The 25,792-nt window shown below is 48.2% G+C and overlaps 1 protein-coding gene across 5 annotated transcripts in view; it reads right to left on the bottom strand.

The window, feature by feature from the left end:
• Positions 1–21,865, bottom strand: part of ADCY10 (adenylate cyclase 10) — a 69,686-nt gene extending 47,821 nt beyond the window's left edge. For 4 of the 5 annotated variants that reach the window (XM_004779261.3, XM_045087787.1, XM_045087788.1 and 1 more), the window contains exons 1-9: positions 21,231–21,865; positions 14,285–14,503; positions 13,531–13,635; positions 12,458–12,496; positions 12,123–12,266; positions 11,067–11,272; positions 9,366–9,462; positions 4,599–4,687; positions 1,888–2,079 (exon numbers count right to left, since the gene is read on the bottom strand). In XM_004779261.3, coding sequence (XP_004779318.1) covers positions 1,888–2,079; positions 4,599–4,687; positions 9,366–9,462; positions 11,067–11,272; positions 12,123–12,266; positions 12,458–12,496; positions 13,531–13,635; positions 14,285–14,432 — 1,020 coding nt within the window. In that variant the 5' untranslated portion in view covers positions 14,433–14,503; positions 21,231–21,865. Of the gene's footprint in view, positions 1–1,887; positions 2,080–4,598; positions 4,688–9,365; positions 9,463–11,066; positions 11,273–12,122; positions 12,267–12,457; positions 12,497–13,530; positions 13,636–14,284; positions 14,504–21,188 lie in introns of all 5 variants that reach the window. The other variant, XM_045087786.1, reaches the window with a different exon arrangement.
• Between the last annotated feature and the right edge of the window lie 3,927 nt (positions 21,866–25,792).

The raw sequence follows: 25,792 nt of genomic DNA, 5'->3' as shown, positions 1-25,792 counted from the left end.
AAGGGGACCAGCCAGAAGGCCTGGGGGAATGTGCGCAGCAACTTTCCCTGTTGGGTCCCACTTCATCATGATTTCTCTCCTGCCTGTGTTCTGTTTAGTGAATGTCCTCTGACTTCTAGAGCATCGCCAGCAGCAAGGGGTCCAGCCCGAGGAGAGCTCGCCTTTCTCCAGTGCGAATGGGTTGTCCTGGGCTACGGGTGCCCCCACCTGCCTCTTCCCCTGCCTCCAAGATCTCCTGCTACAGGGTGTTAAGCGTCTGTGTGAGAAGCAGCACAGAGCAGGGGGAGGCACCAGAAAGTCTGTGTTCTCAGGCCCCTTCACGAGTGCGGAAACGTGGGCGGCTACACTCTGCGAACTTCAGTGTCTCAGTCTGCGAAGGGACGAAACGCAGAGCCGCCGAGCTTCCTTCGGCTACTAGGAGGAGAGTGTGTGCGCACGTGTGTGTGCGTGTGTGCGTGTGCACATATATAACTTTGTAAACTACAGTCTATGTAGACGTTTGTAACCTTGATGTTCTATTTGTAAAGGTAGGTATCACGTATCCGATGTAAACTTGAGCTACGGTTACACCTGGTGAGCTATAATGTTCTTCTCAGCTATTGTTGTTATTCTGAGGGACAAAGGCTTCCACGGACGCAGAGATTAAGCTCGGAAGCTCGGGTCTTAGTATCAATCCCTTAAAAATTACCTCAGTCAGATCTGTTGTCAATAATGGAGGACAGATTTCAATCTATGTCCAGCCTCATGAAATGCAAAGGAGAATGCCTTCATCTCCTCAGGCCTCTCCACAGAGTCTAAGAGTCCGATCCTCGATCCTCGCTGGCCCCGGGCTCTGTCGGGGCCAGAGGGAGGAAGCCCTGCTTCAGGGCGGAGTGAGGACTTGGGTAGCCCTTGCTCCAGAGAGTCCCATAGTGGAGGACGGAGTGTGCGGCGGTCATCAGGCGCGCTGCTCACGAGATGCAGACACGCACGCACACTCACACGCACAAGCGCACACATGCATGTGCACGCACTCACACACACGCATGCATGCGCGCACACGCACACACATGCATGCGCGCATACTCACACGCATGCATGCGCGCACACTCACATGCACAGGCGCACACATGCACGCACACACACGCATGCATGCACACACACGCACATGCATGCATGCGCGCACACTCACACACTGCATGTGCGCACACTCACACGCACAGGCGCACACATGCACGCACGCACACTCACACACACATGCATGCACGCACACTCACATGCACAGGCGCACACATGCACGCACACTCATGCGCACATGCACACGCGCGCGCACTCACACGCGCACATGCACGCACACTCACTCACACACATATGCATGCGCGCACACTCACATGCACAGGCGCACACATGCACGCGCGCACACTCGTGCACACGCACATGCGCACGCGTCCACACACACGCGGAAGCCCCGGAGATGGGGAACCCATGCTCGCCAGCGCGTCCGAGTAATGGGTCAGTCACCCGGTTCTCCTCCGACGTGATTAGGGGCGGATTAAAAACACCCCGAAGCAAACAAAACCAAACAGAACACCCAGAAGCTGGAGGGGCCGCCCCCAGCCCCTGCCTCGCTCCCCTCTTTGCCTCCCTCCCCACCCCCACCCCGTGGAGCTGGAAGGGGCACCTGAGGGTAGACACGGCGGTTGCGGATTATGAGAAACAGGCTTCGGGGTGAGGTGGCTCCGGACACCTGCCCTCAAGGTCCTGGCGGCCTCGGCGCCGCAGGTGCACCTGCCCGGAGCGCGCGGCCGCCGCACAGGCTGCGTCCGGGTCAGGACCAGACGGCTCTTTCGGGGTAAAAGCGTCCCCCCTCTCCCCTGCCGAGGGGCCCGCCCCGTCGCTCACACCCACCTTGTCGAACATGAACACTTTGTTGATTTGGCCTCGGAAGACCCTCAGGACGGAGCTGATGTGCACGCAGGCGTCCTGGATGGCCGAGCCGATGACCTCGGCCTTGTCTTGGTCCTTAAACACCAGGTTCACAAACACGATGGTCACCGGGCGCAGCTCAGACAAATAGCCCCGGAGCTGCTTGTCGTCGATCTGGGGAGCGGAGAGCGGCTGTCCTCAGCGTGCGTCCTTGGCACCCGGCTCGGCGTCCCAAACCCACCTCCACGTCGTCACTGGGGAGCCCCGCAAGGCTGCACTTCTCGGAATCGGGGCGCAGCACGGCAGACCCGCCCGCAGCGGAGCCGCGGACCCGGAGCGCACCGTCTCGGCTCTCCAGGGCGGCGCCCACGCGGCTGGTGCGCACCACGCCCTTGACCCCTGCCGGTCCCTGGCGCCTGGAGGGGCGTCGCAGTCCCACAAAGGGTGCTGGTCCTGTTGGCGCTCTCGCAGTTTAGGGACAAGAACAGCGTGTCACTAACCCAGCCTTAAATTTTCACAGCCTGGGACTGTCCAGGACATTCTCCTGTTCTATCCCACTTTATCTTCCAGTGAAACAAAATCAGATTATCCCCCACTTCACTGGTTAGATAACTGAGACATGAAGCAACACTACAAGCTTCCCAGGGTCACAGGGAGCCCAATCTCCAGGCCCCTCGTCCAGTGCTCCATTTACAACTCACACCTGCGGCCGGCCGTCTGTTTCATCCCACTCTCTTCTGCTCCCCACGTTCGGCTACAACAGGCCCGGGGAAAGGAGAGAAGCACATTCCCAAATCGTGCCTGCTTATCACCATTCTTGAATTTTGTTAAATTAAACACATAGCAAACCAGTGGGGGGAAACCATTGCAGTTTCTCTCCAAATAGCACAAAACTGTCCGAGTCGCCATTGACAAAAGAGGGAATTGTGCATAGGGAACCCTGCGGTCATGCCTCCTAACTGGCTGGGACAGTCCTGGTTTTAGGTAATTTTATACTTTTCATAAAAGATGACTTAATCGGGGAATGTGGGTGGCTCAGTGGGTTGGGCTTCTGCCTTCAGATCAGGTCATGATCTCAGGGTCCCGGGATCCAGCCCCACACTGGGCTCCCTGCTCAGCCGGGAGCCTGCTTCTCCCCTCCCTACCCACCCACTCATGCCCTCTCTCTCTCTCTCAAATAAATGAATAAAATATTTTTTTAAATTTTATTTATTTGACACACAGATTGAGAGAGAGAGAAAGATCACAAGTAAGCAGAGAGGCAGGCAGAGAGAGGGGGAAGCAGGCTCCCTGCTGAGCAGAGAGCCTGATGCGGGGCTGGATCCCTGGACCCTGAGATCATGACCTGAGATGAAGGCAGAGGCTTAACCCACTGAGCCACCCAGGTGCCTTGAATAAAGTATTTTTTTAAAAAAAGATGATTTCATAATGTCTAATGAATCAATGTGATAACTTTTCTTCAATAAATCACTAAATAAGAAATTAATATTAAACAAAGATTTAAAGATGAAATCGAGCAAAGAAATGAGTTCAAAATGATTCCACTGGACTGTGTGCACCTCTGAGGATCTCTGTGCTGTAGGTGCAGTCTGGGTACTCTGCCTGCTTTCAGCTCCCCCAGCTCTATCTTGTCAGCCGGTGTTTGTCATGCCTCCCCACAGCCTTCCTGCTGACTCATGGAGTCTAGCTTCTACCCTGTTCCTGGAAGCCTTGTTCTCCGCTGGTTGCAGCTAACAAAGCATAGTGTGTCCTCTCTCCTGGAGGCAGGGAGGGAGGGTTTTCCGGAGCTTCAGAAATCTCAGGGGACCCGCAGTGGCAGGGATGGGAGGCAGGGCTTTCAAATTGGGCTGAAGGCGGAGGGTGAGTTTGGCTACCACTTCCCGCTGGGAAGGCACCCGTCCGCTGTGCAGGCTTGCCGAGGAGTTCCTCCACGACACAACTGCATTTTGATGGAATTAAGGGTTAAAACAGGCATGTATCAGGAAGATGTACAGCCTGTGCAAAAAAATGTAGGATTCGGACAGAACAAGGTTCAAATCCTAGCTATGTCTCTTACTTTAATAATCTCGGAAAAGTTGCTGGTATCCTTCGAGGTCTTGGCTTTCTCATATATAAAATGGGGATCAAGCTCTCCAGCAAGGACTGTGAAAGATCAACACGTGACAGCAGAAGGCCCGGGCTAGGGTGAGTGCTGCGGGTCACACGAATCAATACGTTTAAGGAACCCTAGATCTAAGCCAATAAAAAGGGGAAATTTTAGGGGGGGAAGGTAGTTCTGGGCATCATAATTATCTGTATTGTTAACTCCCAAAGCTCAAGATGAGGTGAGTCAGTGACTGAGAGAAACAGTGTAGCAATATGCTAATTCATTTGAGTTCTTTCCACTACTGTTTAGACAAAGGGTGGCCACATGTTCTTGTTTGCTGGGAAAAAGTTCCCATTTGCCCAGTTGTATAAAATGCACAGTCCTGGTTTATGCCTGTAGTCAGAGTGTAATTATGAATAATGCCTCCTTTAACTCTTAAAAATATCCTGATTTGAAGAACAAATTTTGTAATCTCCTATACATGGAGAACATCAGCCCCATCTTCTTTTAGTTCAATGAAACATTTTACTGGCTACTGGTTTTCTCGATCTTTCCTGATGTCCAAGATCCCTGATAATAAAAGCCAATGAATCAAATGTGCAGATACCTGCTTCAATATGCTTTCCATCACATACTTTTGCAGGGACATCTCCAGCTCAGGGTCGGACTCCAGCATGCACGCAAGCCTCAGGAGGTCTAAGAGGGCAGAAGGAGGGGCAGGATCAGAAAAGCAAGCGTGGTTCTGCAGAGCTAGAGACAGGAGTCTCCCTGTCCCCGTTCCCTTGGGTGGTGGTCTTCACAGTCCAGTCAGGGACTTTGGGACACCTCGTGGCCAAAGAGAACCAAAGGAAGTCCAATGAGCGATTCTTTGAAGTTGCAGGTTTCCCCGAATTCTGTCACATGGAGCTCCAAACCCTGTTACACTTGTCATCATGCTTTGGAATGTGGGGAGACTTTTCCTTTCAGACCTGAACTAAAGCCATGGCCACAGGGGATGCGGATGGACAGACGGGAGAAGGACGACAGACGGAGGGGCTGACAGGGGAGAGGGAGGAAGATTCAGGAGACTTCGAATCTCTGGGCTTCTCGCTCCCAGTTTGATAGCAACTCGTTGTGTGAATCTGGACAAGTCACCTCACTGCCCTAGGGGCCCCCCATTTCCTCATCGGGGAAAATGGAGGTTGACGGTTTTATACTCAAGAATAGAGTAACAGGGGGGCGCCTGGGTGGCTCAGTGGGTTGAGCCGCTGCCTTCGGCTCAGGTCATGATCTCAGGGTCCTGGGATCGAGTCCTGCATCGGGCTCTCTGCTCAGCAGGGAGCCTGCTTCCCCCTCTCTCTCTGCCTGCCTCTGCCTACTTGTGATCTCTCTCTGTCAAATAAATAAATAAAATCTTTAAAAAAAAAAAAGAATAGAGTAACAGGTGGTGGTAGGAATGAGCACGGAGAAATAAAAAAATAAGGGAGAAAAAGTGCCGAAACGTTTTCAGCACGTAATAGGATAACAATGGCGCAAACATGAGATGAAAAATAAGAAGTCTGAAAAGGATATAAATTTAGGAGGAAATTCCATTTAGCCCATTCACTGAATACATCTCAAGCCTACTGTATTCAAAATACCCTGCTAGGCACTACGTGGGAATAAAAAAGTAATGAGGAAGCGTGGGCAATTTCCTGGAGGCACTTCCTCACTGGGCTTCCAAACGTTATATGCGTGGAAAGGCCACACAGAGAAAGAAAAGCTCAAATGGGCGAATAGATCGTAAGGAGGAAGAAGTGGTCAGTGTGAGGTGGCCAAATCGGGGACGGGGTCACAGGAGAACTAGACAATTCTACTGCATCTTGAATGAATTCTGGCATCTTTCTAGAAGGACTGAGGAGGGCATGCCTAGCAGAGGGATGGTGTCAGTGAGAATCAAGCATGAGGACGGGGCGCCTGGGGGGCTCAGTGGGTTAAAAGCCTCTGCCTTCAGCTCAGGTCGTGGTCCTAGGGTCCCGGGATCGAGTCCCGCATCAGGATCTCTGCTCGGCGGGGAGCCTGCTTCCTCCTCTCTCTGCCTGCCTCTCTGCCTACTTGTGATTCCTGTCTGTCAAATAAATAAATAAAATCTTAAAAAAAAAAAAAAAAGAATGAGGACAGTGCTTTAAAGGACTGGTGAAGATTCCAGCCTGGCTGGACTCCCCTGGGAGTACTAGAGATTAAGAAATGATGATGGGGACATCGGCTGGGTAAGAGCCTTACTCTTGGTTCCTGCTCAGGTGGTGATCTCATGGGTTGTAAGATCGAGCCCTATGCAGGGCTCTGTGCTCAGCAGGGAGTGGGCTTCAAGTGTCTCTCCCTCTGTCCCTCCTTCCACCTCTCTCTCTAATAAATAAATAAATAAATCTTGATTTATTTTTATTTTTAATTTTAATTTTTTAAAAAGATTTTATTTATTTATTTGACAGACAGAGATCACAAGTAGGCAGAGAGGCAGGCAGAGAAAGAGGAGGAAGCAGGCTCCCCGCTGAGCAGAGGCCCGAGGTGGTGCTTGATCCCAGGACCCCGAGATCATGACCTGAGCCGAAGGCAGAGGTTTTAATCCACTGAGCCACCCAGGCACCCCTAAATAAATCTTTAAGAAACAGGAAGAAGAAATGATATGGAACAGACTATGGAGAGAGACAAGGGAGCAGGAGTTATTATAAAGGTCTAGGTTAGAGGCGCCTGGGTGGCTCAGTGGTTAAAGCCTCTGCCTTTGGCTCAGGTCAGGATCTCAGGGTCCTGGGATCGAGCCCCGCATCGGGTTCTCTACTCAGCAGGGAGCCTGCTTCCCCCCTGTCTCTCCACCTGCCTCTGCCTACTTGTGATCTCTGTCAAATAAATAAATAAAATCTTTAAATAAAATAAAATAAAGGTCTAGGTTATCACAGAGGCAATGTGACAGAGATGTACGTGTGCCTACGGGAAAGTAAAGAATTTGGCTGGTCCTTGTTCTTGGTACCTTGGTACCTAAGTCTCTGGAATTTCTCAAGTGATGGGATTGTCTGTTCTTCTTGGACCTACAGACCACAGCTGGGTTTTGGCCAACGGGGTCTCAGGATGGGGCCAGTTGTGCTGAAAAACGGCAAGTGCGTGAGGAGAGATTTGGGGCTTCGAGCCGTGTGGTATGAGCCTGACCTCCGACCTCTGACGAGGGCCACGAGCCTGAAGAGTGAGTCTCATCACGTGGCCAAGGAGTCAATCAGTTACGTCTACTTAGCCAAACCCCAATAAAAACTGAACCCCCCAGAGGCAGGGTGGACTGGTTGTGGTTGGCGATCACACAGCGACATGCAGGAAGGGTGATGTGCCCTGAGGACACAGAAGCTCATGGCTGGGAATCTCCAGATTTTACCCTAAGTGTCTCTTGATTTGGCTGGTCCAGATTTGTATCCTTTACAATAAAACTAAAATCGTGAACTTAGCTGTTCCCTAAGATCAATGAGTCATTCTAGTGAATTATTGGGAGCCCTGGGGGAACCCCTACATTTACAGATAGTTGGTCATAAGTTCAAGTGGCCTGGGGGTCCCAGAGCTTGCTGCTGGTGTTCAAAGTTGCCGGGTTGGGGGGAGGGGGCTTGGAGAGCACGTAACCTGTGAAATCTGTGCTAACTCCTGGTGCTTACCATCAGAATTGCATTGTGATACTGCAGTGCCCAAAGTGAAGCCTGAAGAGGCCCTGTACTGAAGACACCAGTAAGACCTAGGAGACGCGATCAGGTAGAGATGGCTCAAGGGATGTCCCGTGGACCTTCTCCATCTCTGGAGATTTTGGGTTCTTGGCCTTTCTTGGTCAATTCTGCAACAGTTTCCGTCCTGCCCAACCTCCTGCCCCATGACATACTACAGCTTAGTAAAAGTATTATCTACTCTTTGTAATGTTCAGGATATCTAAGACCCGTGCAGGGAAGGAGGAGGATTCAGACGTGCTCCTGGAGTCCCAGTGCGCAGGAAGAAACAACTATGGGAGAAAGACGAGTAGCTCAGAGCTTAGACAGGGTCGAAACCAATTCTTAGGCGCAAGCTTGTGGTGCTATGTCAGCAAACCAAGACTTCAGGTACTGTCACGTCCCTGGAAATGCCCCACTTGACCAGAAATGCAGTCTATCTAGCCAGCCAATCCCCAAATGCCAAGCCAGCTTCCAGCTTCTCAGCCCAAACAAGGTTGACCGTGTGGCCCTAAGCAGCTGGAATATTTTCTACTTGTTGCTTCCTTGTTCTTTATTGCTCATCTTATAAAAGCTGTCTTCTGCCCCATTTTGCAGGTCTCCTAAAGAAGGATTTGCATTTTTTTGTTTTGTTTTTTGCGTCACCTAGATTGTCTTTAACCATTTTTTTTTAATATACTTTAACCATTTTTTAACAACATGTTAATGTTGGAGTACCGGTTTGGCATTCAGTGGAGATGACCCATGGGCAGGTTTTTGAGTCTAGAAATCAGATCAAAGCCTGGGCTGGATTCTGGCAGTTAGGGCTGGATCTTATGTGAGGCAAGCAACTAGCAAGACCACGAGTAGTGCCTCCTTAAATTTCGCGCCCGAGGCTTCTCCTTTCCTCACCCTAGGCTCAGTCTTCTGGGAGTCCTAGGAACGAGGAGCACGGATGAATAGAACGGATCTCCAAGAGGTCGGTAGGAAAGACTAGAGGGTCAAGGACAGAGCCCTGGAGGAACCAACATTTAAGGAACGGGAAGGAGACGGAGCAAGGGCAGTGGAAACAGGTGGCTTAAGGTATAAAAGCAAAACTGAGAAAGAATATTCATGAACCCAAGGAAAGAGGAGAAACTCGTGTCCATAAGAAGAGAGTAGTTTAAGGCCAACCAGCTAGGATGAGGCCTGAAGAGAGGTTACCTGCTTCAGTAAGTTGATGGTCACTGGTGGCCTTGATCTCAACAGTCTCAGCAGATGGGAGAAGTGGCTAGAAGCTAGATGTCACCTACTCTAGACGCTAGAGTAGGTGAACACATGCCCCTCAGGCCCATGCAATTTTCTTGCAAGTTTCCCGGGTGAACAAATAAATAAGAAGAGAGGAGGAGGCACAGACATACAGATGACTCTTGAGAACTTTGGTGGTGAAATTAGAAGGGGAAAGTAGGGTTCACAGAGGTTTTATTTTTCCTTTCATCATGGGGCAGACCTGCACCTGTTTAGATGATGAGGGGGAGGAGTCATTGCCAGGGCCTGAGGAGGGTACTTGGAATCAGCGTCCTGAGGAATGGGAAGGAAGTCTCTCTTGTGTGCTGCTGAGGACCAGGAGCCATAATGAGAGCCAGTTATAATAGAGCCCTGGGTGTTGCTAAGACCCTACTGACCACTGGTAAAGGCAAAGGCTCTTGTCCATGGAGTGTACTTACTTTTGTGGTCACCAGAAGGATAATAATTCATGAAAGTCATACACTTTGTGAAAAATTCATCAAAATTAAAAGTAGAAGGCGGTTTTAAGAAATTAACCTAAATAAAGAAAAAAAGAGAGAAGATTTTGGTTATTCCAAGGGTTGTCTGGTCCTTTGAATAGAATTTCTCAGCAGAAAGGGAAGGAAGTGTGCTTCTGAATGTCCAGGACAGGGTAAACAGAAACTGCATACTTAGACAACAACAATCTTTCATTTGGATTTGATTACATTAAAATATTTCTGATTATTTCATAAGATCTCAAACTTCAGTGTGTACACACAAGGCCACACTAGTGGCTCGCCTGCATACTTTTCCACTCTTAAAACTTTCTTCTTTCTTTCCTTCATAACATTTTAATGTAAATAAGACCCAGTTAAACCATCTATCATTTCTTTCTTATATCATGAAGATAAAGTTGGACAAAGGGGGCTGATGCCCAAAAAAGTAGTAGGCGCATCCCCAGCAGTAAGAGTCACCCCATGGGAACCCTGTGCTGTGTGGTTCCTTGAGAATGACACAACCTCGGCTCTATGGTGTTCTTGCCTCCCAGCCCAAGTGAGTAACCTTAGTCCAGGAACGAGAGAGGATCAGGCAAAACCAAATGGAGGGACATTCATCAGGATGGTCAATGCTCTTACTACGTATCAAGGTCAAATAAGGAAACACTGAAGAATGGCCATCGATTGCAGGAGACTGAAAACAACGCCAAAACGCAGTGTGCGATCGGGGATAGAGTGCTGGAATGTTCCACTGAGAGCCTCCTGTAGGAAACTAGTGAGGTCTACGGGAGGCCTTTTTTCAGCGAACCGTCGTGCTGCTGTTGGTTTTCTGGCCTCGACCGCTGCACTCTGGTTATGGAAGATGTTAACCTCTGGGGAAGCTGAGTGAGGAAACTCTGTACTAATGTTGAACTTTTCTGTGAGTCTAAAAGTCATGAAGATTCAAACAGTTTCTGAAGGTATAAGGAACGATCCAAGAAGTCAGGCCCTGTTAGCCGGCTAGGTCGCGCGGCCCGGGTGCAGGCGGAGGGCGGCCGGGTATGGGGTGCACACTGATGCCCGCCGTGGGAGAGCCTCCCGCCTGCGCCGGCGGCTACCCCGATCTCCACCTCCCGTCGGCCTCGAGGTCCACTCCGGTTCTGCCTGGGCTCAGCCCTGCCGCACACGCCCGGAGCCCAGTTCTCCGACTGGCCGCGCCCCACGGGCAGGCCTGCTTGTAGCCCGTCCTCGACCTGGGCGCCGAGCTTGCTGCCGGGCGGGGCTGTGGGAAAAGTCCCTTCCCGCACTGGACGGCTGCCCCCACGCCCCTCCTGTCCTCACCCACAGTGATCCCTTCCTGAGTCGGGACGGTGTCGAGTCGCGAAAGCGACGGCCGATGGCAGCCTCAAACGACAAGCCTCCGCTCCCGGGGAATGAGCAGGAGACTCGTCCTCTGCTTCCCCAGGGCCCTGGCTCCGCCGAAGGCCTCCAAGCCCGAAGTCCACCTCCTCAGGTAGCAGAGAAGCCTAATCTCCTCCTCTTGAACGCCCGGCCGTGGCTCCTGGACGAAAGCCTGTCAGCCTCACTCAGGCTCCCGCCCAGGAGCCTCGCAGGACCTGCCTTCCCAGTGGCTTCCCGGCACAGACTGACAGAACCTTCTGGAAGCGGCCGCATCGCACCTACCTTAACAGCCCTCTGATCCGGGATCCTCTCAATTTCGATCATGCTCCGGTCGCAAAGCTGCCAGCAGTTCGGTGACAGGATGACGTCGTTCATCTGTGCCATGTTCTGTGCCAGGCGCACGTCCTCCACCGCCTGCCCGATCACCAGAAAATAGTTGCGCGTTTCGTCTCCGAAGACCAGCATGGTGATGTGGCCGGCGGCCAGCCCTGGCGAGGGGCAAGCAGAGGAAGTTTCTGGGTCAGTCCCCGGCACAGTCCGAATCTCGTGTGACGGTCCTACCTCAGAGCAGATGCCGTTTCTGGGACTTGACGGGGGTCATCGGATGCGTCTGCCGGCCCAGACCTTCCGAAACTCTTCTTCCTCCCGAGCTAGAAACTCAGCTACTGGTTTTCACCTTCTGGTGACGCCTCTCGCTCTACATGGCCCTCTCAGTCCCCAAGTTATTTTATCCCCTTTTGAATCTATTTGTACTACGGAGCAACAGAGAACAACTTTAGTAACTCCTTTTGGAGAGGGTCCGCATTTTCTGCGGCTGCGGCTTTGACTAAAAAGACACCCTCAGGGTTGAATGTGAGGCACCAGCCAGAGGGGAAAGGTTGGGGACAAGGAGGAGGTATTCTGACAGTCCGGGCCCCACCCCTTTGGTACCAGAGCCACAGAAGACAGAAACGACACACGTGCGAGACGCTCTCTGTGAGGGCTGAGGTGAGCCACGGTTGTGTCAGCCACAGTAACAGCAGCAACAGCAGAACACGGGTTAGTTTGCAGGGTGCTTAGCATGGGCCCGGCGCTACCCGCGGAGCTCACGCTCCCGAGTTTGTAAGGCCTGCGAGGAGGCTGTCAGGAGGAGCCCAAGTTCCTCAGGGTTCGCCCAAGGCTTAACCGCTGGGGAGGGAGCCCCCACTCCTGGTTAGCCTAATTCCAGAGTCCAAGACGCGACGGGTGGGCTGAGCCCCTGCGCTCCACAACATTCTGGGTTTCCGCTCAGGGAGAGATGCCTGGGCGTGGGGACCCGCTCCCAGAAGGCGGGGGCGACTCTCCGTTCTCGGGCCTCACCAATCTTGACGCGCACGTCCAGGCCTTCTTCAGCCTCCTGCGTCTCAAACAGCCCGTGGATCTCCAGGCTGCACTTGATCACCACCGTGATGATGTTCTCCAGCTGCCTCCGCTCCACCTTCCACAAGGCCAGCAGCGCGTCACCTTGAAGGGACAGACACACCCGAAGGCTTCGGAGCTGCCCGGGCGGGGACCTGTTTTGTCGGAAATCTGTCCGGACACTCACTCCTCGAACATGCCTCCAGCCAGCCCCAGCCTTCTCCGAGGTGCCGCCTCCGTTGCGGCCCAGGCACCCCCGCACTCCTCCCTCCCCCCACCTCAGCGAGCCCCCCTACCTGCAAATTTTAAGATGTCTCCTCCAAAAATTAGCACTTCTGAGAAAAGAAGAAAAGGTAAATTAAACTCCAATTTCTTCATCTTCATCCATGGAATAGAAATTCAGTCAAGAGATCAGTTCGGAGACTAAACTTATCCTAGAGAAGCGTCACACACGTCACTCACGCCCGCTGAGCGTGACAGAGCGCAGCGCACGGCACTAGCCGGGCGCGTGCTCTGTTCCCGTGAATGGGAAGAGGCAGGAGAGAAGCTGGGATTTCCCGGGAGGCCTGCAGCAGCGACCTGCGCCCGTGACAGCGGGACGCTCTTGACGCATCAGGACACGTCTTCGGAGGGGGCGTGAGTGGACGCGGGGCGGATTCCACGGAAGTGAGAATCAGGGAACTGGGAAACCACGACGGTCAGCTCGGGTTTTATTACCAACCTCCCTTTCCTTTAGGCTTTACGACTGAAGTGGGCGTTTTTTGCTCTTATTTATGCCTCACAAATCTGTTGAGCTCTGTTGTGCTGAGTGGGACACAAACAGGAATTAGACAGTTTCTGCTTTTAAGAAGCATTAACTTGTGTCTGGCGTGTGATGTTAGCCCATCAGCCCGATGAAAGACTAGACCCTGAGTTTACCTTAACAGAGTAAATATTTTTCTTCATGAATAGTTCAAATTAAGGTTACAAACAAGATGGTAGGCGGAGGTTGAAAAGTCAGTTGTGCCTCTGAGTTCGTCATTAGAAGACAGAGCACTAATGAGTTAGTAAAACTCGCTTGTTTTCGTCATGACGACATCTAGGTTGTGGCGACGCTTGCTTTTTCGAGTCACTGAATATAACCGAAGTTCTTTAAAGGGAACCTCAGAGTCCGTCTTTCAACTGGTGCAAACCCTCTCTCCCTTAAACAGTCTGCGTTAGTGAGGTGTGATTACTTTCCTTCCCTCGCGCTGTATTGTATTTCAAGAAAGACTGGTTTCTTACACATTTCATGAGGAAAACAAAGATCGCATTCTATCGGGTGATAACCAAGAAGTACAGGAAGACGGTCAAGGAGACATACTCAGGTCGGAAGCCCAGGGGCACTCACTCTCCACTATTGCGCTGATGTAGTGGTTGAGGATCTCCACCAGCTGCTCGGCCCCTCGGTCCATGTACATGGCCGTGCTGAACTTCTCAGTCATGGCGGTGAACCCTGTAACAAATGTCCGCCTCATTTCCTCGGCCGCTTGGAGGAACCAAACAGCCAGGGAAAGAGGAAGTCACTGGAGAGCACTGAGCCCTAGCTTTGAAGAACGGGCATGGTTTCTTCTCCACGGCCTTCGGCTGGTCCAGGTCAACCATGGGGCCTCCCATTGACGCTTATTATTTTAGGGGTCAGGAAATGAGGCCCGCTATGTCTGCCCTCCAGATTTCCCAGCCTGTGCGGGGATGACTGCGATTCTTCTAACCGGGTAGAACTTCCATTCCATCGTAATGAAAACACAGGAAACGGAAACATGTCTGAAGAGGTGACACGTTTACTGCTAAGACGTAAACAACACCTGCGGAGGTCAAGTGTGCCTGGGCTGTGCGTGGGGCTGGGGAGCTGGCCTCGATGAAACTGGGCAGAGACACGGAGCCTGAAGTTCCAGGCCTGGGCCTGGGGCATCTCAAAGGTTTGCCCATGACTGGACCTGCCGGGGAAGGGAAGACGCAAGGGCCAGCACACAGGCTATCCCTCCTCCCTCCAGTCTTCCCCGCAGGAACACCTCCTCTAACAGTGTGGAGACTCAAAGAAGGCACTGCACGGTGCCGGCAAGCCCAGGGTGCTCACCCACATCAAAGATTCCCTCTGTGCTTGCCTGAAATATCGACAAACATCAGGACTCCATCAAAATAATCCACAGAGGGTCGCTCTGGAGAGAAGTCTCCGTAGACGATGAGGTCCGGTAAGTGAGCCGCTATCCGGACAATGGCTCGGTCCTGTGATTCTTCTCTTCTGGAGCTCATGTTCAGGGCAAACGTTCAGGAATCTGTGGTCACAGCAAACTGTCCTCAAGTAGACCTTCTACAAAGAAAAGCTGAGGAGACAGGGGCACTAGTCACTCCGTCTCCGCTCCTTGGGATTCTGTCCTCATGGTTCATCGTCTTCTCTCCCTCCCTTTGGTCCTCATCCCTCTTCCTCATTTTTGAAAATTAAAAAAGAGAAGCGCCAATGTGGGTTTACGTGGGTGAACATTTACATAAAGGTGAGAAGCAAAGCACCGTATCACACACTAGCAAGTAAGTGTGTATTAAGGTACAGTCTTAAATTACGAGAGGGAACAAATTCAAAGGGATGAGTGTGCGTAGGGCTTTAAACTGAAAGTTAAAAGGCAAATGTTGAAATTTTAATTTACTGCCCAGTTAGTTCTAAGAAAGACCAGAATTTCCTAATGCCTTCTTTTAAGCTGTTGGGGTCAATTAAATGTTCATGCCTGAATGCTGTAAAAATCATGCTCTATCCCCGTGAACAGAAATGGCATACCCAACATTTTCGGAGCAATCCAAGTTCCTGGAAGAAGTGATACAGATCTTCTTTTTTTAAAACATTTTATTTATTTATTTGACAGACAGAGATCACAAGGAGGCAGAGAGGCAGGCAGAGAGAGAGGAGGAAGCAGGCTCCCTGCCAAGCAGAGAGCCCTATGTGGGGCTCGATCCCAGGATGCTGGATCATGACCCAAGCCGAAGGCAGAGGCTTAACCCACTGAGCCCCACAGGTACCTCAGTGATAGAGATCTTAAGAGCGTTAAAAGGAAAAAAAAAAAAAAAAAGGAACTGTTCCTGATTGTCAGGGAGGAACTGGTTGGTAATTTCAACCAGACACAGGTCATACTGGGGTATGTGAGAACATTGGAAGGAAAAAGTGAGATACATAACATCTATCATAGGCTTAAGAAAAACATTTAAGAAAAAAAAAGGGAAACTAGTATATTTAGCAAAGTCTAAAATGTAGAGAAACCTCTAAAATTGAGTACTAAATATTAAGTATTGAATAACCTTTGAAAGGAAAAGCCCTGGCAAACTCAAATATTAAGAAGTGAATAAAAGATAGAGATATGTGCACCTTAGGTTTAAAAAAAGAGGGGGGGCAGCATTTAAAAATTCAATAAAAACCATAGCATGTCTAGGAACAGCTAATAGAGAATCAAATAAATAAATAATTGCAGATCGCGCATTTGGAACGTGTCACATGAACTTACAGGGGGGCGCAGAGCACAGAACCCCCAGAATGAGCTGGAACGCAGGGAAAATGCAGAGGTTAAGAGAACTTAGAGGGAGTTTTAGGCTTTATTAAAAGCAAAGAAATTATTACAAGAGGAATACGGACAACATTTCTGCTGTCTTCACTGTGGAGAACTGAAAAGCACAACAGAGATTGCTGAGAAAGAACTGAACTCCAAGCTAAGAAGGTAGAAATAAAGCATCCAGTCACTTCAAATAAACCCGAGTAGCCAGCCCCGGGGAACCTATGCACACAGACACGAAGGATGAACCGATGCAATTGTGAGAACAAGAGAGGAAAACTGGAGATGGCCACTTTCTTTCCTGCATTTCCAGAGATGAGGCTACAGAGCACTCGGACTGGTAAATACAATGTATCCATCAGCAGAAGCTGGCTTTGCTCCATTAACAAATACTCCAAAATGACAGTGGCTTGAAATAATAAAGGCCTATTTCCTGTTCGTTTCTCCCTTGTCTGTCGTAGGTCGTCTGAGGCTTTGCTCTGTTACTGCCTTCACTCTGGGACCTTCCGGACAGCAAGATGAGGATTTGCTGAAGAAGATTCATTCTTCTTCTTCTTCTTTTTTTTTTTTTTTAAATTTAAACAGTTTTGTTTGTTTTTTAAAGATTGTGTTTATTTACCCTACGCGGGGCTTGATCCTAGGACCCTGAGATCGTGACCTGAGCCGAAGGCAGAGGCTTTAACCCACTGAGCCATCCAGGCGCCCCAAGGGCAGACTAATTCTTAACGTGTCCTCTCGGAAGCGACATATTTCTCTTCCACTCACAGGACACTGGCCAAAGAAAATTATGTGAGCATGATTTCCCGTAAGTGTGAAAGTACAATTTTATGGTGTGCAGTGGGAGACAGAGTGGGAATATTTGTAATAATTCAGATATGTGCTGGTAGGTGAGCACTTAGATCAGCAAGAGGTGGTTGAAAGGAACCAGACTCAAAGGTATGAGCGAAGTGATCTCCTTTTTTGAAGAGTTATTAAACTTTTGCATCAAGAGAATACTGTAGATAAAACATATCTCAACTTTAGCAAGGCATTTAGCCAATTTCCCACATCCTTGTGGGTAAGATACTAAAGTTTAGGTGATAAAAACATAGTTATCTGTTAACGTAGTCAACAATCTTACCTAAAGGCTATTGATTCATGTTCTATAGTCCACTCAGAAGGAAGCCTCCATGGGCAGGCCAGAGGCCTTAAAGATACAACTAGAGAAAAAGTCAATGTCCTGAATACAGAATCAGGATCCTAAAAAGATTTTATTTATTTATCTGACAGAGAGAGAGAGAGAGAGAAAGTGCACAAGCAAGGGGAGTGGCAGGCCGAAGGAGAAGCAGGCTTCCCGCTCAGCAGGGACCTTGATGTGGAGCTGGATCCCAGGACCCTGGGATCAAGACCTGAGCCAAGGGCAGACGTTTAACCAAATGAGACAGACACCCAGGTGCCCCAAGATCTTAAAATATCTTAATTGACTGAAATAATAATAAAATTTCAGAAGAACAAAGGCGAAGTTCTATATGTAGAATTTTAACGAAATCAAATGCATTAGCATATGGTGTGCTAAACTAGATTTACTGCAAATTCCATGCTATCTTATATATATATTTTTAAAGATTTTTAAATTTATTTATTTGACAGACAGAGATCACAAGTAGGCAGAGAGGCAGGCAGAGAGAGAGGGGGAAGCAGTCTTCCTGCTGAGCAGAGAGCCCGATGCAGGACTCGATCCCAGGACCCTGAGATCATGACCTGAGCTGAAGGCAGAGGCTTTAACTCACTGAGCTGCCCACTGAGCCACCCAGGCGCCCCCCCATGCTATCTTTTAAAAAACACTTTTATTAAAGCATATCATAGGAAAATGAATAATTCATAAGTATACAGTTTCATGAATTATTATAAAGTGAACCACCATGTAGTTGCTACTGATATCAAGAAAGAGAACATTACCAGCACTACGGAAGCTCCTTTCATGTCATGGCCCAGGCACACCCCCACTCTTCTTCCCCAAGGTAACCCCTTTTCTTTTTTTAAGATTTTTACTTATTTGGCAGAGAGAGACAGACACCAAAAGAGGGAACACAAGCAGGGGGAGTGGGGGAGGGAGAAGCAGGATCCCTGCTGAGAAGGGACCTCAATGCAGGGGCTCCATGCTGGCACCCCGGGATCATGACCCGAGCTGAAGGCAGACTGAGGTCAATGCGCCCCCCCGGGCGCCCTGCCCTTCTCTTTACTTCTAACACCATAGGTGACCTTTATCAGTTTTTAAAGTTTACATAAATGGAATCATACTATATATACTTTTTCTCTAATGTTGGTGATATTCATCCGTGTTGTATGTATATCAAGAACCTTCCTTTTCAGTGCTGTCTAGTACTCCACCAATTGATTACACCACGAGTACTTATCCACTGTACTGCTGACCTTTTGGCTGTTCTCAGTCTTAGGCTACTAGAAATAATGCTGTTAAGAACACTGCTGTACATGTGTGCACTGTGCTTGGGCATCTACTTAGGGGTAGAGTTGGTGGGTCACAGGACACACATATATTGAACTTGAGTGGATCCTGCCAGTCTTCCAAACTGCTTGTACCAATGTGTGCCCACAAGCAAGATATCAGACTTCAGAAGCTCTGTGTCCTGGCCGACACTGAGTCTTTCACAGTTTCAGCCATCTTGGCAGGTGAGTGTGTGTGTCTGTATGTCTCCTTGGTGGTACTCATGATATTAAGCACCTTCTCATATGCTTTTTGGCACTTGGGCTACTATGAAACCTGTTAAGGGACATGAGTCATGTTCAAATCTGCTTGGAGCACTGGTTAGTTCTGCCCCCTTTGTTTAAAGGTCAATAATGAATGATGGGAGAGATTGGAAATGTTGTCAGGAGATGATGACATTCGGGTGAAATGCCGGTTATCTTCAAATATTTGGAAATGTTGTGAGGAAACAAAGAGACACAGGTCCCTGTGCAAAGTCTAACGCAGGCCCCCACTTTGCACACACGAATCCCTCTGCTTTCGCCCTCAGGCAGGGACTGAGTGTGGCCGAGGGAGAACAAAGTTCACAAGAGGGTTGAGGAGTGAAGGCTGGAGATGTTTCCTCAGCAGAGTGTCCGTCTGTCAAAGCACGGGTGACCCTGACCGCACGGCCGCGATGCTCCGAGAGGGCAGCACAGGTGTGCGGAGCAGCCACAGCACCGAGGGGGGCTGGAAGAGAAGCCAGGGGGCTGGCGCTCCGTTCCCTCTGTGGCCACCGCTCATGGACTGCTCAACCGTTTTCTCTGCGGCTACCATTTGCGAGACAACCAGAGTGAGCAGGTGGTCACTGGTCACCCACAAGACACAGGACATCCAGCTGAGCTAAGTCTTAAATGAACGCTGCATAATTTTTAGATATACATATATTCCAAATGTTCCATCTTCTTCAGCAACCTGCCCCAGCCTGTCGGTTCCGGCCAATACCACCCCCTCCGCAAGTATGCAGTGCGGGCTGCCTCGCTTTGGTTTGAACACCATGTGGAAAGTGGGTTAGATTTATTTTTTGTTGCTCCAAAAGGAGGAGCCAGGGTCAATGCTGGCAAACTTAACATGTAAACTCCCCAACTAGGCAGTGTAGGAAGCACTAGCTTTCCTTGGGAAGGGCATAGCTGTCTTGCCCGCAAGGTTGTAGTGATTCTTACATTTAATGGAAAGATGATAGCTAAGATTCCATTCTTTTAAATAAGGTGATCTGAGAACTTAGACAGTTTTTTAAAAAAATATATTTTATTTATTTATTTGACAGAGACAGAGATCACAAGTAGGCAGAGAGGCAGGCAGAGAGAGGGGGAAGCAGGTTCCCGCGGAGCAGAGAGCCTGATGCGGGACTCGATCCTAAGACCCTGAGATCATGACCTGAGCCGAAGGCAGAGGCTTAACCCACTGAGCTGCCCAGGTACTTGTAGTTTTTTTTTTTTTTTTTTTAAGTTTACGACTACTAGGCAAGGAAAGCAGATGCATTTGGCCACTAAGATGACAAATGTATGAGGGAAACTAGAGCAATAAAATAATTTGTCGGGGCGCCTGGGTGGCTCAGTCGTTGGGCATCTGCCTTCGGCTCCAGTCATGAGGCAAGGGTCCTGGGATCGAGCCCCACATCAGACTCCCTGCTCGGTGGGAAGCCTGTTCTCCCTCTCCCACTCCCCCAGATTGTGTGTTCTCTCTCTCGCTGTCTCTGTCAAATAAACAAAATCTTAAAAAAAAAAAAAAAAAGAAAGAAAATGATTTGTCCATGAGCTGAAGAGGCACAGACATCCGGGACGAAGACCTGAGTCTGTCTTAGGAACACTCATAAAATGGCAACAGAAACTTTCTATTTTAGAAGAGTAGATGAATATTTACATGTGACACATACATTTCAATTTACTAAGACCTCTTCATGTGCAGCATTTTACATAGGTTGCCTCAAAACAGCACTGTGATGCAGCCCCATTCCATAGACAGAGAAACTGAGGTTCAGAGAGATTAATCTGCTTTAGGCCACACAGCTGGAAGCCCAGTTTGGTGGGATCTGAACATTCATGTTCTTTCTGCCAAACCTTGCTACAACCCACTTGTACATGTTTTATGACAACTTGGGGGTACTTAGGCTAACTTGAGAGTACTTCCAGTGCATGTGGTCATCCAACATTTGGCCAACTCAGTCACAGTCAAGAAGAGAGCGCGCCTGAAAGCCCTGAGGACTGAGGCTATTGGGAAGATGGAAAGAGCCAGCAGGCAGATGAGACCCCAAAGGCAGACCAAGAAAGAGTTTCCTGAAAGAAGGAAGGAGTGTGTGGTTTCATTTTACTTAAAACTCAGCAGTATCCAAAAATGAAAACGAAATTCAAGATCAGTTAGATCCATTATGGTTTCTTTAAGTATCTCTTCTAGAAACTTCTAATGGATTTCAGCTTTCATCCTGTTGTTATCACCATATAAAATCAGGTTTTACAAGAGCCCAAAGAGGAGATACTCTGAACTTAAAGGGATAATGTCGTGTCAGGAAAACCTGCAGACCACTCGAGCCAAGGGAACTTTTCCTCTGAGTTATAAGGACATTTAGTATCTGTAAATGGATGTGCCTTATTTTCTATGTAAATATCCTTACTTATCTATTGACCTGCTGTCTTCCTGAGAGTTGTAAACGCCTGTTTTAGAGACCATACTCTACACGGCCTTGTTTCCTACCACGCCGCCTCACGCGGTACACAGCTGCTATTGGATGACCAATAAGAAGGAAGCCACCATGGGAGAAGTTGGGGACATTGGTAAATGAAGACGGCAAGCCAGAAAAACAGAGCATCCAAGATACGTAAGATGAGGCAACATTTAAGATTTCAGGTTCTAACCTCACTTCAAAGACTGACACAGAGAGATTTACATCTGTCTATCTAGGGTTCCTAGCCAAGGACTCCCACTTTCCTCTAACGCCAGCAGCCAGCTGGCTTCTCCCCAGAGGGCTGACCTCACCTTCACCTGTGCAGCTGCTCTTCCTACTGAGACTCCACATACCTCCTCTTTCTTCAAGGCAGAGGGAAAGCCAGAGCCTAGATCAGGTACTGGATCTTTCAGGAGTGCAGAAAACAGAAAGAGACCTGGGTGACATTATTCTGAAGACTGCAGAAGTGCCATGTCTGTGGATGGCCCATAAAATGACAGTTTTGTCTAAAAGCCGTTTTCCAGGCCACACCCTCCTCAGAAGCTCATTGTTTCATGCCCACTGACCTTGCTTCCGATTGGCTGGCACTGCCCTCCCCTCCCCCACCAGTCCCAGTGGCTTATCTCCTACATGGACTGGTTGGTTCAGGTTCTCCATCTGGACATGTGGGGCAAGGGTTGGGGAGATGGACATGACCCCAAAGTAGTTTTCATAATTCTCTGACCTAGTAGAGGGTGGCTAAAATTAGGCAATAGTTAGTAGGATATCATAAAGCCACGTATCTCCTGAATAAGCAAACACCCAATTTTGATCAATAATGATTATGGCTTTAACCAGGACTATGAAATTTATCAACTCTGCATTCAGAACTTTAGGGATTTTTGTGAGGTAAATTTTTGTTTGAAGAATTACATTCCCTGGCCAAAATTAACAAGACAGTAAACAATGTGTGTTGGAGAGGACGTGGAGAAAGGGGAACCCTCTTACACTGCTGGTGGGAATGGAAGTTGGTGCAACCACTTTGGAGAACAGTGTGGAGGTTCCTCAAGAAATTAAAAATAGAGCTTCCCTATGACCCTGCCATTGCACGACTGGGTATTTACCCCAAAGATACAGATGTAGTGAAGAGAAGGGCCATCTGTGCCCCCATGTTCATAGCACCAATGGCCACAATCTCCAAACTGTGGAAAGAACCAAGATCCCCTTCAACGGACGAATGGATAAGGAAGATGTGGTCCATATACACTATGGAGTATGATGCCTCCATCAGAAAGGATGAATACCCAACTTTTGTAGCAACATGGACGGGACTGGAAGAGATTATGCTGAGTGAAATAAGTCAAGCAGAGAGAGTCAACTATCATATGGTTTCACTATTAGTGGAGCATAAGGAATAACACGGAGGACATGGGGAGATGGAGAGGAGAAGGGAGTTGGGGGAAATCGGAGGGGGAGACGAACCATGAGAGACTGTGGACTCTGAGAAACCATCTAAGGGTTTTGGAGGGGAAGAGGGTGACGGTTGGGAGAGCCTGGTGGTGGATAGTAAGGAGGGCACAGATTGCATGAAGCACTGGGTGTGGTGCATAAACAATGAATTCTGGAACACTGAAAAGAAATTTTAAAAATAAATAAAAATTAAAGAAAAAAAGAATTACATTCCTGTCTTTTTTTTAAAAAAAGATTTTATTTATTTATTTTACAGAGATCACAAGTAGTCAGAGAGGCAGGTAGAGAGAGAGAGGGGGAAGCAGGCTCCTGCTGAGCAGAGACCCCTATGTGGGGCTCGATCCCAGGACCCCGAGATCATGACCTGAGCCGAAGGCAGAGGCTTAACCACTGAGCCACCCAGGTGCCCCACATTCCTGTCTTTTTGACTGGTCAAGTGCATTTCTTTTTTTTTTTTTTTTTTTTTTTTTTTTTTTTAAAGATTTTATTTATTTGATGGAGAGAGATCACAAGTCAGCAGAGAGGCTGGCAGAGAGAGAGGAGGAAGCAGGCTCCCCGCCGAGCAGAGAGCCCGATGCGGGACTCGATCCCAGGACCCTGAGATCATGACCTGAGCCGAAGGCAGCGGCTTAACCCACTGAGCCACCCAGGCGCCCTGCATTTCTAATCAAATTCACACCAAAGGTAACTTGCAATCCAACGTGACACTGGATTTGGGTTTCTCAGTCCAAAGTGACAATGGCAAATTGTTTCAAGAGGGTTGCATACTTTCTAACAGCTTAAATCCTGTTTTGATTTTCTAGTTGTTCTTATGTATGTCACAACTACAACAAACATTTAAGTGACACTTAGGTAAAACTTGAATTTAAAAGAGTTGAACTGATAAAGCAAGTAGTCATTCTCAAGCAAAGTCCAGTTACAAAACACAGTTGTCTTAAGGGAGGAAAAGATTCATTTAATTATATTTTGTCAAGAAAATTTTCTGATGTTAGTTGTGGAAACCCGTCTTAATAGAATTAGAATCATACCTCATATAATTAAACAGACCCCTTAAGGAGAAAGTCCATTTTAATACCAGTGCTTTCTATTTGCTTCATTATATAAACAAGCTCCAATAGAAACTGTTTTGCTTTATGGAGAGGAACCTGGGCTTGAGGTCAATCCTTGTTAAGATTCAACCTTTCACCATCATTTGACAACTTAAAAAAAAAAAAAAAAAAAAAGACAACCTGTTTACTATGCACTTTGGATCAGTGTTTCTTTGAAGTGAATGCCAAACGACAAAAAAAGATCAGGTTAAAGAAATTTTTGTTTTTAAAGAGTCGATCTCTTATTGAACATTCTCCAACCTGCCTTTGGACCCTCACCCCAAGCAGCTTTTCTGCTTTAACCTGTGGAAGCCTCAAAGAGACTCAGTAGTGACTACTCCAGAAGGTTTGCAAACAGGTTAACACAGTATGCCCTTTTAGCAGGTATACTTTGGTTCAAGAAAGTACCTTTTGGGTCTACCTTCAATTAATAAGCTTAACATTTTCTGAGACTTCCTATATTTATTTAATTTTACAGCAATCATCAACCAGGTCTTGAGTTAAAACGTTATTTCAATTAATCTTTACAACAACCCTATCACGTACTCTCATATCCCCATTTTACTCTTGAAAACACTAAAGACCAGAGACAAAGGTTAATAAGGTTTCCCAGGTAATCCGTAGCAGAGTTGAGCTGAAATCCAGGCCTATTAGACCTGGCACCCAGTACTTAATGAAGGTTTCCAGAAGGACGGGTTAGAAATTTTGACATAGCAATCACCTCAACTGATCAAGTGATTTGTACCACTGTGAAAGGTACTTTTACAGACTTTAGTACATACATTGGTAGTAAGGACTTGAGGTATATAAATTCTTTTTCAGTTTCTGGGAGTGGCTGTGAGACTGGTCAGTGGACTGTATGTTTCAAGTGGTAATTTCTGATTGGATACTTACTAGAGTCATTTAATTGTTAAGATTCAATAATGGGATGGATTAGAGTTCCGGAGCATAAAGAAAGCATGGGCTGGAGGCCTGTCAATGAACTTCTGAGGATCAAAAGGAAGAGAACTGTGATTCCATCTAAATGCTACAATGAGGGGCGCCCGGGTGGCTCAGTGGGTTAAGCCTCTGCCTTCAGCTCAGGTCATGATCTCAGGGTCCTGGGATCGAGCCCCGCATTAGGCTCTCTGCTCAGCAGGGAGCCTGCTTCACCCCCCTGCCTGCCTCTCTGCCTACTTGTGATCTCTTTCTGTCAAATGGATGAATAAAATCTTTAAAAAAAAAAAATAAATGCTACAATTAATTTGACTGACAAGTGGGGCTTTAGAGAACCCATATAGGAAAGAACAGTTTTAATGAAAAGGAAGGGAAACATCAGTTCAACATATACATTTTAGTAAACTTTTTTTTAATATATTTTTTTAAAGATTTTATTTATTTATTTGACAGACAGAGATCACAAGTAGGCAGAGAGGCAGGCAGAGAGAGAGAGAGAGGAGGAAGCAGGCTCTCTGCTGAGCAGAAAGAGCCCGATGTGGGGCTCGATCCCAGGACCCTGGGATCATGACCTGAGCCGAAGGTAGAGGCTTTAACCCATTGAGCCACCCAGGCGCCCCATTTTAATAAACTTTTAAAAAATAAACTTTTTTCTAAGCACAAGCATCCTCTGCCTTTTTTTTTTTTTTTTAAGATTTTTATTTATTTGACAGAGAGATACAGAGAGAGCACAAGCAGACAGAGCAGCATGCAAAGGGAGAGGGAGAAGCAGGTACTTCAATAAGCTGGGAGCCAGATGTGGGCTCCATCTCAGGACCCCGGGGATCATGACCTGAGCCGAAGGCTTAAGTTGCTTAACTGACTGAGTCACCCAGGTGCCCCAATAAACTTTGTTGTGTCTATGTCTCATTTCATAATAGATATTTTCTCAAGGCTTAACCCTAGGAAACACACACAAGTGCTCACACACGCCACACTAACAGCATGGTTTCTACAAGGAAAGCAGTAGTAACTGGGCTCTTCAGGACCTCTTCAGTTTTGCCTCCATCAAATTCTCTAAACCTTCCTCCTCAAAGACTAAAGAGAAGGGATAAGTGACAAAGTGCAAGGTTTTCACCAATTGCCAAATTTTGATCACACACATCATTTTAAAAGTTCTTTTGTCTTTGCTTCCTAAAACTTAGAAATAACTTGCTTTGCTGATTCCTCTGACTACAGTTCTACACAGGACCAGCCTAGGATTTTTAGACGGAAACTCAGTACTCCAAACAGGAGCTCAAATCAAAAAGTCTGCCGCTATTTCTAGCACAGAGTAATCCATGTCCAGTCTCTGTTCATAACAGGGACAAAGGTCACAATGTTCTCAGAGAGCTGACTTATGTCCAGGGTACTCTACCAGACACTTTAATCTGCCCAAAGTCATCGATTACAAAACACCGAGC

The sequence above is a fragment of the Mustela putorius genome, unplaced genomic scaffold (assembly GCF_011764305.1).
Source record: "Mustela putorius furo isolate JIRA1106 unplaced genomic scaffold, ASM1176430v1.1 tig00001451_pilon_pilon_pilon, whole genome shotgun sequence".
NCBI lineage: Eukaryota > Metazoa > Chordata > Mammalia > Carnivora > Mustelidae > Mustela > Mustela putorius.
Note: the sequence above shows the minus strand (reverse complement) of the source record. Positions and strands in the feature narration are given on the sequence as shown.